This window comes from Fundulus heteroclitus, unplaced genomic scaffold (genome assembly GCF_011125445.2).
Source record: "Fundulus heteroclitus isolate FHET01 unplaced genomic scaffold, MU-UCD_Fhet_4.1 scaffold_84, whole genome shotgun sequence".
NCBI lineage: Eukaryota > Metazoa > Chordata > Actinopteri > Cyprinodontiformes > Fundulidae > Fundulus > Fundulus heteroclitus.
In genome coordinates, this window is record NW_023397296.1 from 382532 (window position 1) to 399794 (window position 17263).

Here is a 17263-nt window from a genome sequence, read left to right on the forward strand (position 1 = left end):
TCATCCTTATGCTGCAATGCAGTAGATGAACTAGTGGCCAACTTTCAGTCTACAGTCTCAGATATCAGTAACTGCATTGCTCCAATTAAAGGTTGTTTCATGGAAGAAAGAAATCTCTGCAGAGTAGTGCTCCAGCAGTTAGAAGTGAAAAAAGAGCGTGTCGAGAACCTGAAAGCAGGTGGTGAAAGACTAGACTCCAGGTTCACTGATATCTATAAAGAGAGACTTTACAGATATAACTTAAAACTGGAAAATGCAAGAGAATCTTTCTTCTCTGCGATTATCAACAAAAACAGTAATACTTGTGCTTAATTTGCTACGGTTGACAGGTTCATAAATCCCCCTGTGTCCGTGGCTTCTGAACTCCATTCCACCAAGACCTGCAATGAATTTGCTAACTTCTTTACTGAGAAAATCCTAAAGATTAGAGGATCAGTCTGTACATCCATATAAAGTTCAGAATCAAAGCTGTCACCAACTAGAGCTTAAATTGACTAAATGTCCCAATTCAGCCATATAAACTACAAAAGTTTAGAGGAAATCGTTTACAAGCTAAGTTCCTCCTCCTGCTGCCTTGATGTTTTACCCACAGCTTTATTTAATAATGTTTTGCCTGTCATAGAGTCTGAATTGCCTCAGATAATAAGCATTTATTTCCTCCTCTGATGAGGAGGAAATAAAAACAGATTGGTTTTTAAGTACTGAATAGGTACCTAAGAACCAAGTGAGATTAGGCAGGAGAAGGAAGTGCAGCTGGGAGAGAACCTCAAGATTACCTTCAGTTTATCTTTAAGTTCATCTTGAGGTTCTCTCTTTAAAGTCTAATTATTAAATCAGATATAAACAGAGAGTGATCTAACAGGGAAAAAAGAACTCTAAAAAGAACAAAACCTAAAGATATCAATGGAATTAGAACATAAACCAGCAAATGAAAAATAGAACAAGGAGGGAGCAACATTTTAAAAAACACGTCAAACACCTGTGAGGACAACTGTGGCTTGATGGGTTGAGTAGTTGACTTGTAATCAGAAGGTTATGGGTTCATTTCCAGCTTCCCCTTGTCACTTAACCCCAAGTTGCCTTCCTAACTGTGTATTGGTGTATAAATGTATTTGTGTTAGTGAGAGTGATTGGGTGAATGTGTTTCTAGTGTACAGAGCTTGGAGTCAGTATGCTAAAATAAGTTCAGTCCATTTACATGTGACAGAAACCAAAACTAGCAAACCATATAACATTTTCAGAATGCATATGTATGCATAAATGATGCTTTTTAGAAAACTAGAGATGATGATAAAATCAAATTTTATTAGATTGTGTAATCATCATCCTTAGCAATTTAGAACCTATAGTCATTCATACTACAAAAAAAGTTTTATACCATGGCTCAGTATTTTCTATAAATAATGGGTCAACAATACATAAAAAGATAAGATGAACAAAAGAAAACTTTAACAAATGGTTTTGTAAACACTTTTCAGCTATGGAATTCTTCTGCAACTAAAAGACCAAACTCAGAATTGTATGTATTAGATATGAAAAACAAAATAAAACAAACATTGTACCGAGCTTACCTCATGAAAAAGATTTGCAAGGTATGTGTTTGTTTACAAAAAGAATGCATGACTGTGGCAAACAGTCATGTATGCCAATTCCTCACCGGGAAGTTAAAGGGAGAAAAGAAATATGAAGGGAAAGGCCCCGTAACGGTCAGAAACACTCTGGGCAGCTGAGGTGATAACCTGACATAGTACACTTTAGCACATTGAACTAATTTCCTATTGGTTTCAGTATATTCATTTATTTTCCTCAGTATTTTAGGAAAATAAAATGGTTCACCTTTTATTTTATTTCCCACCCAAAGTATTGATCCAGAGATTTAGAACATAAAGACACAATGGTCTCTGATCATCTGCTGTCAAAAGTAATTGGAGGCTTGGGATGGAGAGGTGGGGCTGCCGCTGAAAAACTATGAATGAAATGCAAGTTGGTGACGTCAAAGGGACGGCTTGACGCATGCCTCACATGGGTCTGGAAGGCAGAGAGATCCTCAGCCACTGTCCATGGTTCTGAAAGCAGTCATTTCAGGAACAAAACCCCGAGAGGAGATATCAACTCCAACTACTACAAATAGGACCACATGCAAACAAACAACTCAACGAAAATTCATCTGAAGCCGGGCTTCCAGCTGGCGTGACGTGAAAACAAGACCTAGAATCTGCCTAGCTCCCCTTCACCTGCAAGTAAGTATTTCCAATCAGTGATGTTTAGTACCTTCTGGCCAGTCACATGCAGCTCGATCAGTGTATGCTTCTCTGAGAAATTTGACAGTAATAGTTGGAATCCAATCATTAGTGTGCAGTCCCAGCATTGACTGCATCGGTCAACATTGATTGTACAGATCATTTCTGTTGTGTGCTTCGCCTTCTCTTTCTCCTCCTAATCCTTTTAATCCCCCAGCTCCTCCTCCTCTTCCTTGTCCTCCACCCCCTCCTCCTCACAATCATCATTGACTTGTGTCTCTTTGCTATGAATGGAATTCATGATGTTAAGAATAAATGGGCCCAGAAAAGGTAGCTTTAATTTGACTGCTCTGTCTGTATAATCTATAGGCTTTCTTCACGTTGCGACGAGCGCACTGCAGGGCTTGGTGGGGAAAGGGGGGATCCACTAAGGTTGCCAGCAGTCTGCGGATGGGTGGGGGCATTGGGTCCTTTTTATCTGCAGTGATATTAGCTGCCTTTAGGCCAGATAGAACAAAATTGACCAGTTGATAAATATGTTGGAATAAGGCCAGAAAAGCACTGATAAATCTCATCTTAGGTCTGTCAGTGAGTTTGGACCGCACACCTCAGTTGTTGCTTGAATCAACAGCAGGAAAATGACTCAGACATGTTGGGGTGAAATATTGTGCATGTAATTTTAAAGTGGCCTTTACTATAATGGTAGGCAGCCCGGTATGGAGGACCAAGTCTTCCATATCTAAAAATAAATACAGAAATAAATAAATGCTCAATAAATAAATAAGCATACAATTAATTGCCACCAAATTAATAAATGTAGGTAGAAATTAAATTATACAGTGAGACATAAATGTATATATCTCTTTTAATTAGCTTATTCTTTTATTCGCCTTTGTAATAATTACCTTATTTATTTATTGTGCGTTACAATCTTCAACTTTATTTAGTAATTACTTATTTTTTTAAGTATTTATTTTTGTGCATGTTATAATATTTTCCTTTGTATTTTTATACCCTATATATTTCTGTGATGCTATTTATTTCTGCCTGTCCTTTTTACATTTCTGTATGCATTTCTGCCTCATTATGCAAATGAGGAGGGGCTGTGTCTTAAGGGCTCAACTTCTTCCCATTGGTTGGTTAGCATTTTACTGCATCGGTCAAATCTACATGGCTTTTCCCCGCACTAAAGCATTGTTAAAGGTATACTATGCAACCGGGGTTGATTTTCCAGCGAGGCTCCCCCCAGAGGGCGAAAGTAAAAGTGCACTGTCGTAAAGATGCTCAGCTGTTCTGGTTTCTCCATCAAGCCAGGCACGGTTGTTTTGAGCTTAGCAGACAGGCGAACGCAACGAAAAGTGGAAAAAACGGCAGTACAAACAATGACTAACACAGTGAAGGTATGAACATCAAGCTTACCGCAGCGCTATCTAGGCGAGTCGGCCGCGGCGGCCACGGCTTGGCGAGGCAGTTTTATTATTATTATTATTATTATTATTTTATGTTGGCGAGACGCTACCGCCTCGCCAAGCCGCCGCCGCCGCCGCCTCGCCGCGGTAGCGTCTCGCCAACATAAAAAAATAAAAAAATAAATAATAATAATAATAATAAAACTCGATATGCTTGCATGTTTTTTTGACGTTAACACGCGGTTAGTCAATGGCAGGGCAAAAACACATGGAGTTCTCGCCGTAAAGCGAGACTTCTGTGTGTGCGGGCCGTGAGCTCTTGCAATTGCAAGTGCGGTATTTCCCCCACAGACCCCCAGGGCGGCCGAGAAAACCTTTGTTCGACCTGAAATGACTCATTTAATCATCCAAAACGGTATGGAACACATTAATTAACTGAAAAATGTTGCATAGTATGCCTTTAAGTAATGTCAAATTTAGCAGTCAGACGTTCAGTGTCCAACCTCTTAAGGAAAGCTGCTAATAGACTGGAAGAATTAGAACGCTGTACATTTGGGATTTGAATGTTTTTCTGTGGTTTCAGATTCGGCTTTTCCAGATAACTCATTGGCGGATGGTTTATTCTACAAAACAGACACCTCTCTGCAAACACAGCAAGGCAGACAACCATAGTTTCCCCAAAACGAGTCTCCCATCGCGCTGGGTGAATTACATTGGACCCTATGCAGAGCTCGCTTGATAAGAAAATACTGTAGTTGATTATAAAAGGATCCTGTTGACTCCGTGGAGTCAACAGCTCATGGTTGATCCGGTTGAGGGACTCCAATTTCGGCCAGCGTCTCTCAGATGCTCCCTCCTCCCACACAGGGTGATGCAGTTAGAGACCGTCAAAAAACTTTGGAACCAAGCTCTCTTGAGAAATAAAAATCAATAAATTATTATCTTGTGACCAGCTAAGATAAACTAATATAAATTGATGCCAATAGATAAAATCTGTAAGGCACACTTGTTTTTATTCATTTTTAAGCGAGTGTAGCGGCTTCAGTAGGGAGACCCAGACGTCCCTCTCCCCAGCCACTTGGACCAGCTCCTCTGGGGGAATCCCAAGACATTTCTAGGCCGGCCAAGAGTCCCTCCAGCGTGTCCGGGGCCTCCCCCCTGCTTTATTTTATTTAATTTTTTGACCGCTGACACTTACTTTGCTCTGTAATAACATAACATATAGCTACCATATAAGTAACTTTATTTTCAGAATTCTGTTTTGAGCATGACATAATTATTCTTTCATTTTTAGGTATTTTATCATTGTTATTGTTACTTCTTAACTGTGAATTGAAATATTAATTATATTCTTGGATGTTAATTCATCGTGTGGTAGTATAAATCCAAATTTATGTATTTAGCGATCGATACATTTGCTTAACGTGACAGCATTTTTTTCCTATGGTTCATACATTGTCTGCTGCTGAGATCAAGCCATAGAATCAATAGCTCCACAAGAGGAACCAAGACATCCCTCTTGCAAGAAAAACCCTCCATCTCATTTCAGAGGATACCAAAGCATTCCTTAGCCAGAAGACATATATAGTCCTTGAAGTAGGTTTGAGCACTTTCCAAGGATATCTGCCTCTGGGGACCTCTGGGGGTCGGAACCCCCCAGAGGCTGACGAGTTGTGATTTGTTGGTGGTATGAATATTTTGTTTCCTTACTTGTGAGATCGATACCAAAATATAACTTTATAAGATGCTCAACATTCCCCAAATTTATTGCAGGAGAAAGGCTGGACTTTTTTAAAGTTTGTAAATGATGAGCACATGGTTTGAACCTATGGTAACATGGCACCAGCTTTGCTGCTGAGATATGCATGTCTGATAATAAGGAAATAGACACCTGCTAATAAGAATAGCTGGGGATAATACAACATTAAGAGTCAGACAGCAAAGAGGCAGGCAATGCAAAACCAAACCTTCTCACACTATGTGCGTACAATGTGGCTACAAAAATAAGTAGTCTTTCACAGATGACCAAGTCTTGGAACAATGTCATCTAGCAGAGTGTCAGCAGCACTGGTTAGAGTCATTGGATCATTCGGTACAACTTTACAATAAGACTCTCTTCATATAGGCTTATAAATGGTTAATGGATATGTTATTAATTAATCTATAAATGTTTATTATGCATTAATAAAGGGTGAGAAAGACACAAAAAAAGATATTAAACTGACCAGTTTCTTGCCAGTGAGTGATCAATATTTGGCTGAAACATTTCAAATTATATTTAATCTAAAGTTGCTATACTAAACATTTCAGTCTAAAGTACAACTTTGTAAGCTCAATAGGCATTTGTAAACATAATTATTTACCATGTAATACATTACAATCAGTCATTCATCCATTAACACACACATATTCATGCCCTTTATACTTTTCTCATGTATACATTTTTTAATAACTTTTGCTTTTACTTCACTATATTTCCGAACTTAATTGCATACTTTTACTCTGATACATTTTCAATGTTTGGTTTAGTTACTCGTTACAGAGAGAGAGAGAGAGAGAGAGAGAGAGAGAGAGAGAGAGAGAGAGAGAGAGAGAGAGAGAGAGAGAGAGAGAGAGCGAAAGCGAGAGAGAGAGAGCGAGAGAGAGACTCAGGCACACAAGTGTTTTGACCCCACCTACTGATTAACTGCGACAAAGTCGGGACTTGCTAGGGGTTGTTCATCATAACCACCAACAGGATAAGAAGCAGATTCCGTAGTAAAGCAGGGTACATTAACCTTGTGGTATAGGCAAAGACTCTAATAATAGAGCTGGGAGTCCTAATTTTCTTAACTAAATGATATCTGGCTGCAGGTGTATCTATTAGCAGGTTTACCACTTCCATTAGGTTAACTAAGCCTGGTTTATCACTTAACCATGTTCTTAGTATAAACCCCCTTTGCACTGTCACAAGTACAAGCAACGAAATGTGGTATCTGCTTTTAACGCATCCCTTAGGGGAGCAGTGGGCTGCCACTGTTCAGTGCCCGGAAAGCGTTCTGGGGTTAAGGGTCTTGCTCAGGGACCCAGAGTGCAGGCACTGGGGATTGAACCGACTACTTGCATCCCTCTCTGAGTGCAAGCGCGCTACTCTAACCATTAGGCCAGCACTCCCCCGTCTCAAGCCCGGCTTGGTAACACCAAGAGAGTAAGATTGGAGATGCCAGAGCAAAATCTGAGCGGCGGGGATTCTGTGGATCTGGTTCTTCGAACACGACTTCAGTTTTCGTCAAATCCAAACACAAAAACTGAGAACAGGAGACAAAAACATTAGTCCAAAAACGGGTTTCAAAAGCGACCCACAAAATACAGAGTTCAAGATTCAGGTCAGAGGCCACAGCATACCACGAGTGGTTTAATACTCTGGCATCTTCCATCTGTCTGAGCACTCCTTAAAAAGCCAGTGGAAGCTGCTCCCAAGGAGCCGCAGGTGTGGGCCACGCCCCCCAGTCAACTAGAACCATCTATGGAGTAGAGCACGGAAACACAGAGAACCCTGACAGAAAGTTTTAAGCCTAGTTGTGTCTCTGCTCTGTCTTCTGTAACCCGCAGTCGGTCGAGGCAGATGACCGTTCATACTGAGCCTGGATCTGCTGGAGGTTTTACCTTCCCGTTAATGGGGAGTTTTTCTTTCCGCTGTCGCTTCATGCTTGCTCAGTATGAGGGATTGTTGCAAAGCCATGGACAATGCAGACGACTCTCCATGTGGTTCTAACGCTTCTTCAGGAGTGAATGCTGCTTGTCAAGACTTTGATGCAATCAACTGGTTCCTTTATATGGGAAATATTTTTGACCAATCTGTATAATCTGACCCAATCTGTATAATCTGATTGAATTTGACTTTGTAGAGTGCCTTGAAATGACATGTTTCATGAATTGGCACTATATAAATAAAATTCAATTGAATTGAATTGAAATAGTTCTGAATTGCTAAAAGTAGACAGGGTGTCTGCCTTACTTACTGTGAGTTGGTTCCACAGGAGAGGAGCCTGACAGCTAAAAGATATGAGAAATGAGAAGGATTTCTCTAAGGAATTCCAGAATAACTGAAATGCAACAACATTAATATTAAGGACCACTATGAACAGAGTGGGTCTAACTGAGATATAATATAATATTATCATTTTCAAACCACGAACCATGCCTGAAGCTGAAGGTAAAAAAGAAAATGGACACTTCAGCTTTCTATAGCATGATACGCTGTATCAAATCTGTGGATTCATTGAGGTTTTCTCACATTTTACACTGAAATGTAAAATGTCTCTAAGTTTTGTCTCTGATGTGTCCATCCCTCCACCTCTTGTGGTGCAAGGCAGCAGCTGTCTGTTGGTCCATCTTTCTGTAATAAGACTCTGAGCACCCGGCAGGAGAAATGGGGTGCTTTTGCAGAGGTGCCCAAATTAAAGTAGCTTGAGCACAGTCAAAGCCTCAAGCTCTCTCAGCTGACAGAGCAGCCCAGTAAGCGTGAAATGAAACCTATGAAAATAATGTCACTGCAGTTAAAAATATTTCAAGCTATGGGTTCTCCCTGCTCCTGCCATGGCTGAGGAAAAATATTTATTCTAAAGCTTTAAATTTTAACTTAGTGTCTGAAAATAGCCAGACAAAGGAGCTGTATGGAGCTTGGACCCTGGGAAACCCCTGAAAGCTTCCTCGGCAAACAGCCATGTTTGTCTCTCTCTCCCTCGGTAGAAATTGGGCTTTTGCCCTTGCAGCTCTTAATCAGACAAGCTGAACCGCAAACTACAATCTATAACAAAGAAAACATTTTACGGAGAAACATACATATCTGCGTGTGTATATATGTATATATATATGAGGAGGGTGGAGGACAGGGATACATGATTAAAGTCCCCTGAGATGAGAAGAAGAACCTGTGGGTGTTTTGTTTGTTTGTTCTGCTCACAACAATGTTGATGACGTTACAGGCGGCCTCGTTGTTTGCGGAGGGAGAGATGTACGCTATACGATCATGTGTGAAAACTCTCTGGGAAGCATGTAAAGCCTCAGTCCAATAGCTAGCAGCTTAATTTCCAAACAAACTTTCTCTTTAACCATAATGTGTTCTGAGCTGCACCACCAGTTATTAATAAACACAGCCACAACCAGTTTCTTCCTGCTTTTCAGTGAAGGTGGACGCTTTTCTTTTCTTTTCTCTCCTCTCCTTTTCCCTCTCCCTCTCCCGTTTCCATGCCTGCTTCTATCAATCTATTTCAGAGCCTCTTATTACATATCTTCAAAACTGTAAATTATGGATCTGGTCAACTGGACTCTCAAAGCAATTCATCCCGTAACCTTTTCATGTCTTGGGCCCCTGTGCCCAACAGGACATGTGCAGCTGGACACACGGTGGGAGAAGGACCATGTGTCTGTCAATATTGTCAGTTGAGGATGTTGGAAATGTGTTAAAAATTGGATTTATGATAACAGAATTTGTGTTTTTTTGGAGCTGCCGATTACCTGAGTATCGGAATATTCTGAAAAACGTTGGCAGCTGTTTCAGCCCATGTCAAGGCTGCCTGAACTATGTGAGGGATATGGATGCTACCAGCACTCATACTGAAAAGCTGAGTAAACAGAACTGCAGGCCAGCTGTGGTTTCTGAATTTGCTGGCAGGATGGGAACGGTCTTGGAGAAAGCTGGAAGCTGGTGTCTGGCAGAATGACCACAATTCTGACTTTTTTGTGTCGCCAATGAGATGTTGCAGTGAGACTTTAACACAGACAGAAAAACAAGAGTCTACCTGCCCAAAACAAATGCTGCAATCCAAACGGGCTCCCCTCCAATCTTAATTTCTCCTGGATGTTTTGTAAACAAGATGCTCTGTGTCTGTGACCTGGACAGGGCGCACTGAACTGCCTGATAATGTTCCATCACTATTAGACTCTGGCTGCGAGAGCTATCTGGGACAGTTCAGAGACAAACACAGATGAATACACTAAAACACACAGGCACACACACACCGCTTCTACTCTGCCTTTTCCCCTTACTATTCTGCTTTCTATTTTAGCTGTGGTGTCAGAAAAGTCAAATAGGAGACCTCAAACTTTAGCTTTATGAATATAAACAATTAAGCTTTGAATTTCTAGTGATGAAGCCCGTTGAAGTGAAAAAATTAAACCAAAGAAGTTATTCTATTTGTAGCTTTGGAAATGTTAGATCAGAAATCCTCAAGAATATATATTAAGCTTATTTATTCTTATTATTATTAATAGAAATATAATTAAGTTTTTCTGTATATTTATTAATGTATGAAAGAAGTCTAGTCAAGAATTTACTTAGCTTATGCCTTTGTTTTTCCTACGTCTGTGATGTTTTTTTCCGTTCATGTACAGCAATATGAATTGTTTTGTTACTGAAAAGTGCTATATAAACAAACTTGCCTTGCCTTGCCATGCCTTACAATGTTTCAAGTCCTGGAATAGCAGAATAAGATCATTCACTCAAAGAAATACCTTAACTTTTATAGATGTGCAGGTAAATAAACACTTTAATAACTATCCTAAAAAACAATTTCCTTTCTGAGCCTCAGGTAGGTACTAGGTGTGGAATAATCTGTGATTTCATTTTACTTTAATGTCATGACGTTCTTGGCCAGAATATGATAAATCTTCATAGAGTATACATATGTATGCAAAAGGTATTTTTTCAGGGTGTCTATAATACTACATCAGTACCTTATTGCTCAGCTGATGGTGCCAAATGACACATTTGATGCCCTGTGGTGCATTTCTTTTTCTTTCAGAACCTGTTCTGTCAGGCCATGACAAGCAACTGCCATGCATCACTTGTCCTTACCATCATGGTCCTCTTCACATCTCTGTCTTTCCGTCACCTTTCCACATCCAGCCAGGTTTCCACTATTCGAGACAGCCCACCCAGAGAAGTTCTTTCCAGGCTGACAGAATCTGAAAACAAGGAAGGAATGCTGGAGAGCCTTGAAATAGGCTCAAAAGACCAAACTGAGCAGAAGGAGGAGCTCTTTGAAGATGTTGATCCCAAAAGACTAGCAGCTGTTTTACTGGAGGCACTGAACCACACATTTGTGAAAAGAGAGAGAAATGAAGGAAAATACAATAGCATAGATGGGATACAGACTGAGAGAGATAAAATCAATAAAGAAAAACCATTCAATGAGAGAGTGACCAGAGAAAGAGATCAACAGAAAGAGGTGGAGCTGCTTTTTGCTTCACAGGGTAAGGACAGGGAAAGAGAAGAGGAAGAGGTGAAGAAGAAAGCCCTGGAAGAGGAGAGGATAACTGAAAAGGTGACAAGCCAGATCACAAGTCAGATGATCCAAATTCAAACAAATAAACAATTCAGTGATTCACATGGAACACCAGAGAATGATGGTGCTCGTCAACAGGGATCATCCAACCCTGTGCAAAACAGCTACGAAAAGGAAGAGCTGCTCAATCCAGAGGAGCTAAAGAGTCTTGAGACCATGATGAAAGAGTTTCCACGTCTTAACACTGAGAGATATGGTGTTTCAGAGCTGAAGCAGAGACACACCAGAGGATATAAAAGCTACAATGGCATCATTCCAACACATAAAGGCAGTGACCTCACCATGACCAAAAAAAAATTAAAATGGCAGGAAGAAACACAGAAAGGAATATATTTCCCAACATTTAATGGAGACGATTCTATAGAAGATAGCAACTATATTAGCAAAGCAACACAGCTTCCGTCTCCAACCACACAGGAAGAGATGCAAGATGATGACACAGAAGAGAAAGATTATGAGGAAATGCTCAGCCCAAAGGAGGAGGAAGCTCAAGCCAACATAGAGCAGGAGGAGATGATGAGGCAAGCAGCAGAGGCAAAAAAGGCCAAGATGGAAGAAGAAAAGTTGGCTGATATTGCCTCAGACATGTTGCTCAGCTACATGGTGAAACAAAATAAAGGTGACAAGAAGCACAATTTGTTTGTGTTGAATGCTGCAGAAGATAAGAGATCAGATGAGAACCAGAAGTTGACAGAGGAAGATGACATTGATCCTCAGACCATTGACAAGTTGATTGAGATCTCCAGCAAGTTGCACCTCCCTGCTAATGACGTTGTTGACATAATCATTGATGTTGAGAAGAAGAAGAAAGATCTACCATCTGAAATGACATTGTTACAGCAGGATGCTTCATCACCACTTTCTCCTTCTTTTCATTCCAGTTGGCATGTTTCAACAAATCAAAATAGCGTTCCAGTCTCTAAGATAAAATCTCCACCTGAAAATATCCTTAAAATGTGGTTTCAAGAAACAAATATACCAAAATCTGATGTTTCTCAAAGAAAACTACCTAAAACTTTTCTTTCATATCATAATTTGTCACCCAAGCCTGAGAAGCCTTTTTTATTAAAGCAGGAACGCTGGTTCAAATTACCTAGGACTGTTTGGCCTGGCTACTACTTGTATCCATACTCCTACTCTACCTACCAACAGAGGAAACCCATTTTGGGTTACTACCCTTACTATTTTCCTCCTGTTTCAAGGCCTAAACCCAAGTACTACTTGCCTAAACCTGCTGTCACACTGAACAACTATTTTGGTAATTCTAAGAAAGACCCACATAATTTCCCTCCAAAAAGACATTATCAAAGCTTGGTCCAACGTCAGCTAAAGAAATCATATGCAAGTCCCCAGCATATGTCTTTCTACTCCAGCTACTACCCAGTTCTTTACTACCAGCCATTTCAGCGAATACCTGCTTCCCAAGCCCATTCCCCTCCTCAAACAGCTGCTAGACAAGAGCAGTTTTTAATCTCTGCTTTGGAACTTCCAGTCATAAAAAACAAAGATTATCATGAGGGTGGAAAGCAACCAGACAGTAGTGTCCATGACGATGTCGATGTGGAGAAATACATACAGCAAAGTATCATGAACAGAGCACAGAGGTTAGACTAATACGGAAATAATATAAACATTAAGGTATTGGTGTGAGGCAAAGTTAAAAAAAATTAGGGAGCAGAAAAACATATTTATTCAATGTGTTTTAGTATTAGATTTGTTAACATTTGAACCACATTTCTTCTTTCTGTTTGATTGGTCTAGATGTGAATGTGGTCAAGTTCTTTATCATATTGTAAAGATTTTGGATAGGGCTGGCTGAAACATAATGAACGTAGCCTGTTGGTCCAACCAAGATTGTGGTCAAGATTGTGATCATACTACATGACAACTATCTAAATATCAACGTTTGTGATGTTAAAGGAGAATTATTTAGAAAAGTGAATATGGAGTGGAGGAATCATCTGATCTTCAGAATCCTGGAAACATAATAAAATTTGATGAAATGACAAAACTCTTTACATAGCTCACCACCGTCAGGGTGTGAATGTGTGTGTGAATGGGTGAATGACTGACTGTAGTATGAAGCGCTTTGGAGGTCGTCAAGACTAGTTAAAAAGCGCTATACAAGTACAAGCCATTTACCATTTACCATAAACAGATGTATGTCGCTTCACCTGAACCACAGATTTACTGTGTGTAGATTATAAGAAGAGGCCAATGCTTTAAATGAGGCTAAATTACTTCTAAAGGAAATAATTACCCAAAATATATTTTTTCATGTTCAAAAATCCCTTAACAAAAGCAACAACAAAAACTACACCATGTGGCTCAAGGTTTAATAGCGTCATCTTTAGCAGCAGTAATTTGAGGTAATTACTTTCTGTGTGACCTGAGGAGTTGATACCTCATTGTTGGGGGCATCAACAATCACACTCTTTCTGTGTCAGTTCATCGACTAGTGTGCCCTGCCTCACCAGAGGAAATAGAATACTCGTTGGTCAATCTAGAAACAGCAACGTCTGTATTCTGTCCTGCAACAACAAAAAGTCAAATTAAAAATGTTCCCCCTACTGTGTTTATGTTTGTTCCACTATGTTGTCTTTGTTTATCTTCAGATGTAGGGATGCATGTCTTTGTCCAGTCATCTTTCTTTTTTTGTTTCAGATGTTTTAAGGTTATTTTCAAAGTACACATGCCGCAATACAAAACTAAGCAAAGTTGTATTATATTTTTAAAGAGAAGAGCTGCAGTTATGGCAACCCTTTCAAACAAACCAGAACGTGAGCCAAACTTACTAAAATAGTCATTGTATCACAAACTGATTAGACTCTACATACAGTTTCCAAATGGGATAAAAAATACACGTTATCATGATGAGAAGGACCATAGACACGAATGTCTTAAAATACTTTAATAAAGTTTTATGTCCTCATGAATAGAAATGAAAAAAAAACATTTACGTGACCTTCATTAATAAAATATTGTACCACATTGCAGAGAATATTTCATACAGAGAACAACAAGCATCACATAATGGCTTGCACTCATGATGACTCATCCTTTTGCATAACTTAAAGTACCGTGTTGCTATGGTACCAAAGCCTGGCAAAGTGTCTGTAGGGCATTCTTATATAGCTAATGTCTTCATAGGATGGTGCTGCTTGAATGCATTAACTGAGGCTGGTTTCAGCATCGACTGTGGTAATTATTAGCTAGGTCACATATCCATAATTAACTTCATAAAAACAGCCAGTTGCTGCTTCTCAAGGACTGTTCACAGGGGACTTTGATTTCTGATAGCTCAAAAACTTAACTTAACCCTAACATATACAGTATCTGAATTGCTTAAAATTTGAGTATTTGTTGATTGTTTTAGTGCTTTTCATGAAAAATACCTTTTAATAAACAATCATAAATGGGAACCATGGAAGGCAACCTGTAAGCTGTTATCAAGAGGTTAATGTTACCTAAATTAAGCTTAAGACAGTTCAATTGTCCTTATATGTCGGTTTTCATCCTTTAAAATATGAGAAGGAAATTGTTTGAGATAATGATAACATTGGTAGTAAATTATAAAAACATAATTTTTTGCTATTGTTCAATGTTCAGTTTATATTTTAGAAGCAGGAATGTTTACAATAGATGTTTGGTTTGGTTGGTGGCCTATAAATCCCAGAAATTCTTATCAAGCCAAGAAGAAGAATTTCAAAAACGAAGTCTTTTATCAACAGAGTGGAGTGAAAGCAAGAGATGTGTTGTAAAACAAGTTTTCTGTATTTTGATCATTTGTTGGTCTGTTATGAAGGTAAGATGGGGAGTAAAAGGCCTGTCTTAAGAATGTGCCCTTCAGAAAAGAGACCAGTGTTTGCATATTAATGTATAAATGCATCTAAAAATTGCATTAATTTTAGAAATACAAAAAATAAAAAGTTTAAAGAAACAATGACTTCAGTACAAGTAACAAACATGAGCTATGTTTGTGTGTGTTGGTCTTTCTAACTGTACTTCGTAAATGTCATAATAAACAAGTTTGCTGAATGTAAATATGTACATGTTCATGATTAATTTTGCTACACATGAAATTAATAAAGACAATTATTTTGTTGCAATAACTTCTCTGTGGACCCACAAGTTTTTTTTAATTTTGTTTTATATATACACTACCGTTCAAAAGCTTGGGGTCACCCAAACAATTTTGTGTTTTCCATGAAAAGTCACACTTATTTACCACCATACGTTGTGAAATGAATAGAAAATAGAGTCAAGACATTGACAATGTTAGAAATAATGATTTGTATTTCAAATTGTCATGTTTAGCAGAAGAGGGCCGAGGCAGAAACAGCAAATGGGATTAAACAGGTAATATTTAATGAAACAAGAGACTTACAGCAGAACTCGGGAGCACAGGAGAACGTGGAAACACAGGAGGGCCAGAATGACCCGACAACGGGAAAAACAAACAGAGGAACTTAAATACAGGTGCTAATCAGGGGATCAACAGGTGAGGCCAATAAACAGAAACAAGTCCACAGCTCAGAGGATCCTGACACAAATAAGATTTTTTTTACAACAAACTTTGCGTTTGTCAAAGAATCCTCCATTTGCAGCAATTACAGCATTGCAGACCTTTGGCATTCTAGCTGTTAATTTATTGAGGTAATCTGGAGAAATTGCACCCCACGCTTCCAGAAGCAGCTCCCACAAGTTGGACTGGTTGGATGGGCACTTATTGCATACCATACAGTCAAGCTGCTCCCACAACAGCTCAATGGGGTTCAGATCTGGTAACTGTGGTGGCCACTCCATTATCGATAGAATACCAGCTGCCTGCTTCTGCTCTAAATAGTTCTTGCACAATTTGGAGGTGTGTTTAGGGTCATTGTCCTGTTGTAGGATGAAATTGGCTCCAATCAAGCACTGTCCACTGGGTATGGCATGGCGTTCTCACTCTCTCATGGTGTGATAGCCTTCCTTATTCAGAATCCCTTTTACCCTGTACAAATCTCCCACCTTATCAGCAACAAAGCAACCCCAGACCATCACATTACCTCCACCATGCTTAACAGATGGCATCAGGAATTCTTCCAGCATCTTTTCATTTGTTCTGCGTCTCACAAGCGTTCTTTGTGATCCAAACACCTGAAACTTGGATTCATCCGTCCACAACACTTTTTTCTAGTCTTCCTCTGTCCAATGTCTGTGTTCTTTTGCCCATCTTAATTTTTTTCTTTTATTGGCCAGTCTCAGATATGGCTTTTTTTTGCCACTCTGCCCTGAAGCCCAGAATCTCGTAGCCGCCTCTTCACTGTAGATGTTGACACTGGTGTTTTGCGGGTACTATTTAATGAAGATGCCAATTGGGGACCTGTGAGGCATCTGTTTCTCAAACTAGAGACTCTAATGTACTTATCTTCTTGCTCAGTTGTGCAACGCGGCCTCCCACTTCTTTTTCTACTCTGGTTAGAGCCTGTTTGTGCTGTCCTCTGAAGGGAGTAGTACACACCGTTGTAGGAAATCTTAAATTTCTTAGTAATTTCTCGCATGGAATAGCCTTCATTTCTAAGAACAAGAATAGACTGTCGAGTTTCAGATGAAAGTTCTCTTTTTCTGGCCATTTTGAGCGTTTAATTGACCCCACAAATGTGATGCTCCAGAAACTCAATCTGCTCAAAGGAAGGTCAGTTTTGTAGCTTCTGTAACGAGCTAAACTGTTTTCAGATGTGTGAACATGATTGCACAAGGGTTTTCTAATCATCAATTAGCTTTTTGAGCCAATGAACAAACACATTGTACCATTAGAACACTGGAGTGATAGTTGCTGGAAATGGGCCTCTTTCCACCATGCAGATATTGCACCAAAACCAGACATTTGCAGCTAGAATAGTCATTTACCACATTAGCGATGTATAGAGTGTATTTCTGTAAAGTTAAGACTAGTTTAAAGTTATCTTCATTGAAAAGTACAGTGCTTTTCCTTCAAAAATAAGCAAAATTCAATGTGACCCCAAACTTTTGAATGGTAGGGTGTGTGTATGTGTATATATATATATATATATATATATCAGATTATGATATGTATACATACATACAGATTATTACTCTCTGTCACCTAGAGGTCTGCTATTTTCACCAAAATCCATAGTAGTACTGACATCCATTACCAACATTTTATTTTCTTTTTTAGAAAATTACTCTTTTTGTTCTCGGAGATTTGTTTTTCTCTGTATAAGGATAGAAAAACTATGTTTTTTATATATTTCCCTATAAAAAAGAAAACTATGGAAGC

General features: G+C 39.2%; 1 protein-coding gene across 1 annotated transcript; it reads left to right on the top strand.

The window, feature by feature from the left end:
* Nucleotides 1-2006: 2006 nt before the first annotated feature.
* Nucleotides 2007-15089, top strand: vgf (VGF nerve growth factor inducible). The gene is made up of 2 exons (XM_021313597.2): nucleotides 2007-2240; nucleotides 10435-15089. The coding sequence occupies exon 2, from the start codon at nucleotides 10453-10455 to the stop codon at nucleotides 12589-12591; it is 2139 nt and encodes a 712-aa protein (XP_021169272.2). The 5' UTR covers nucleotides 2007-2240; nucleotides 10435-10452; the 3' UTR covers nucleotides 12592-15089.
* Nucleotides 15090-17263: the final 2174 nt, after the last annotated feature.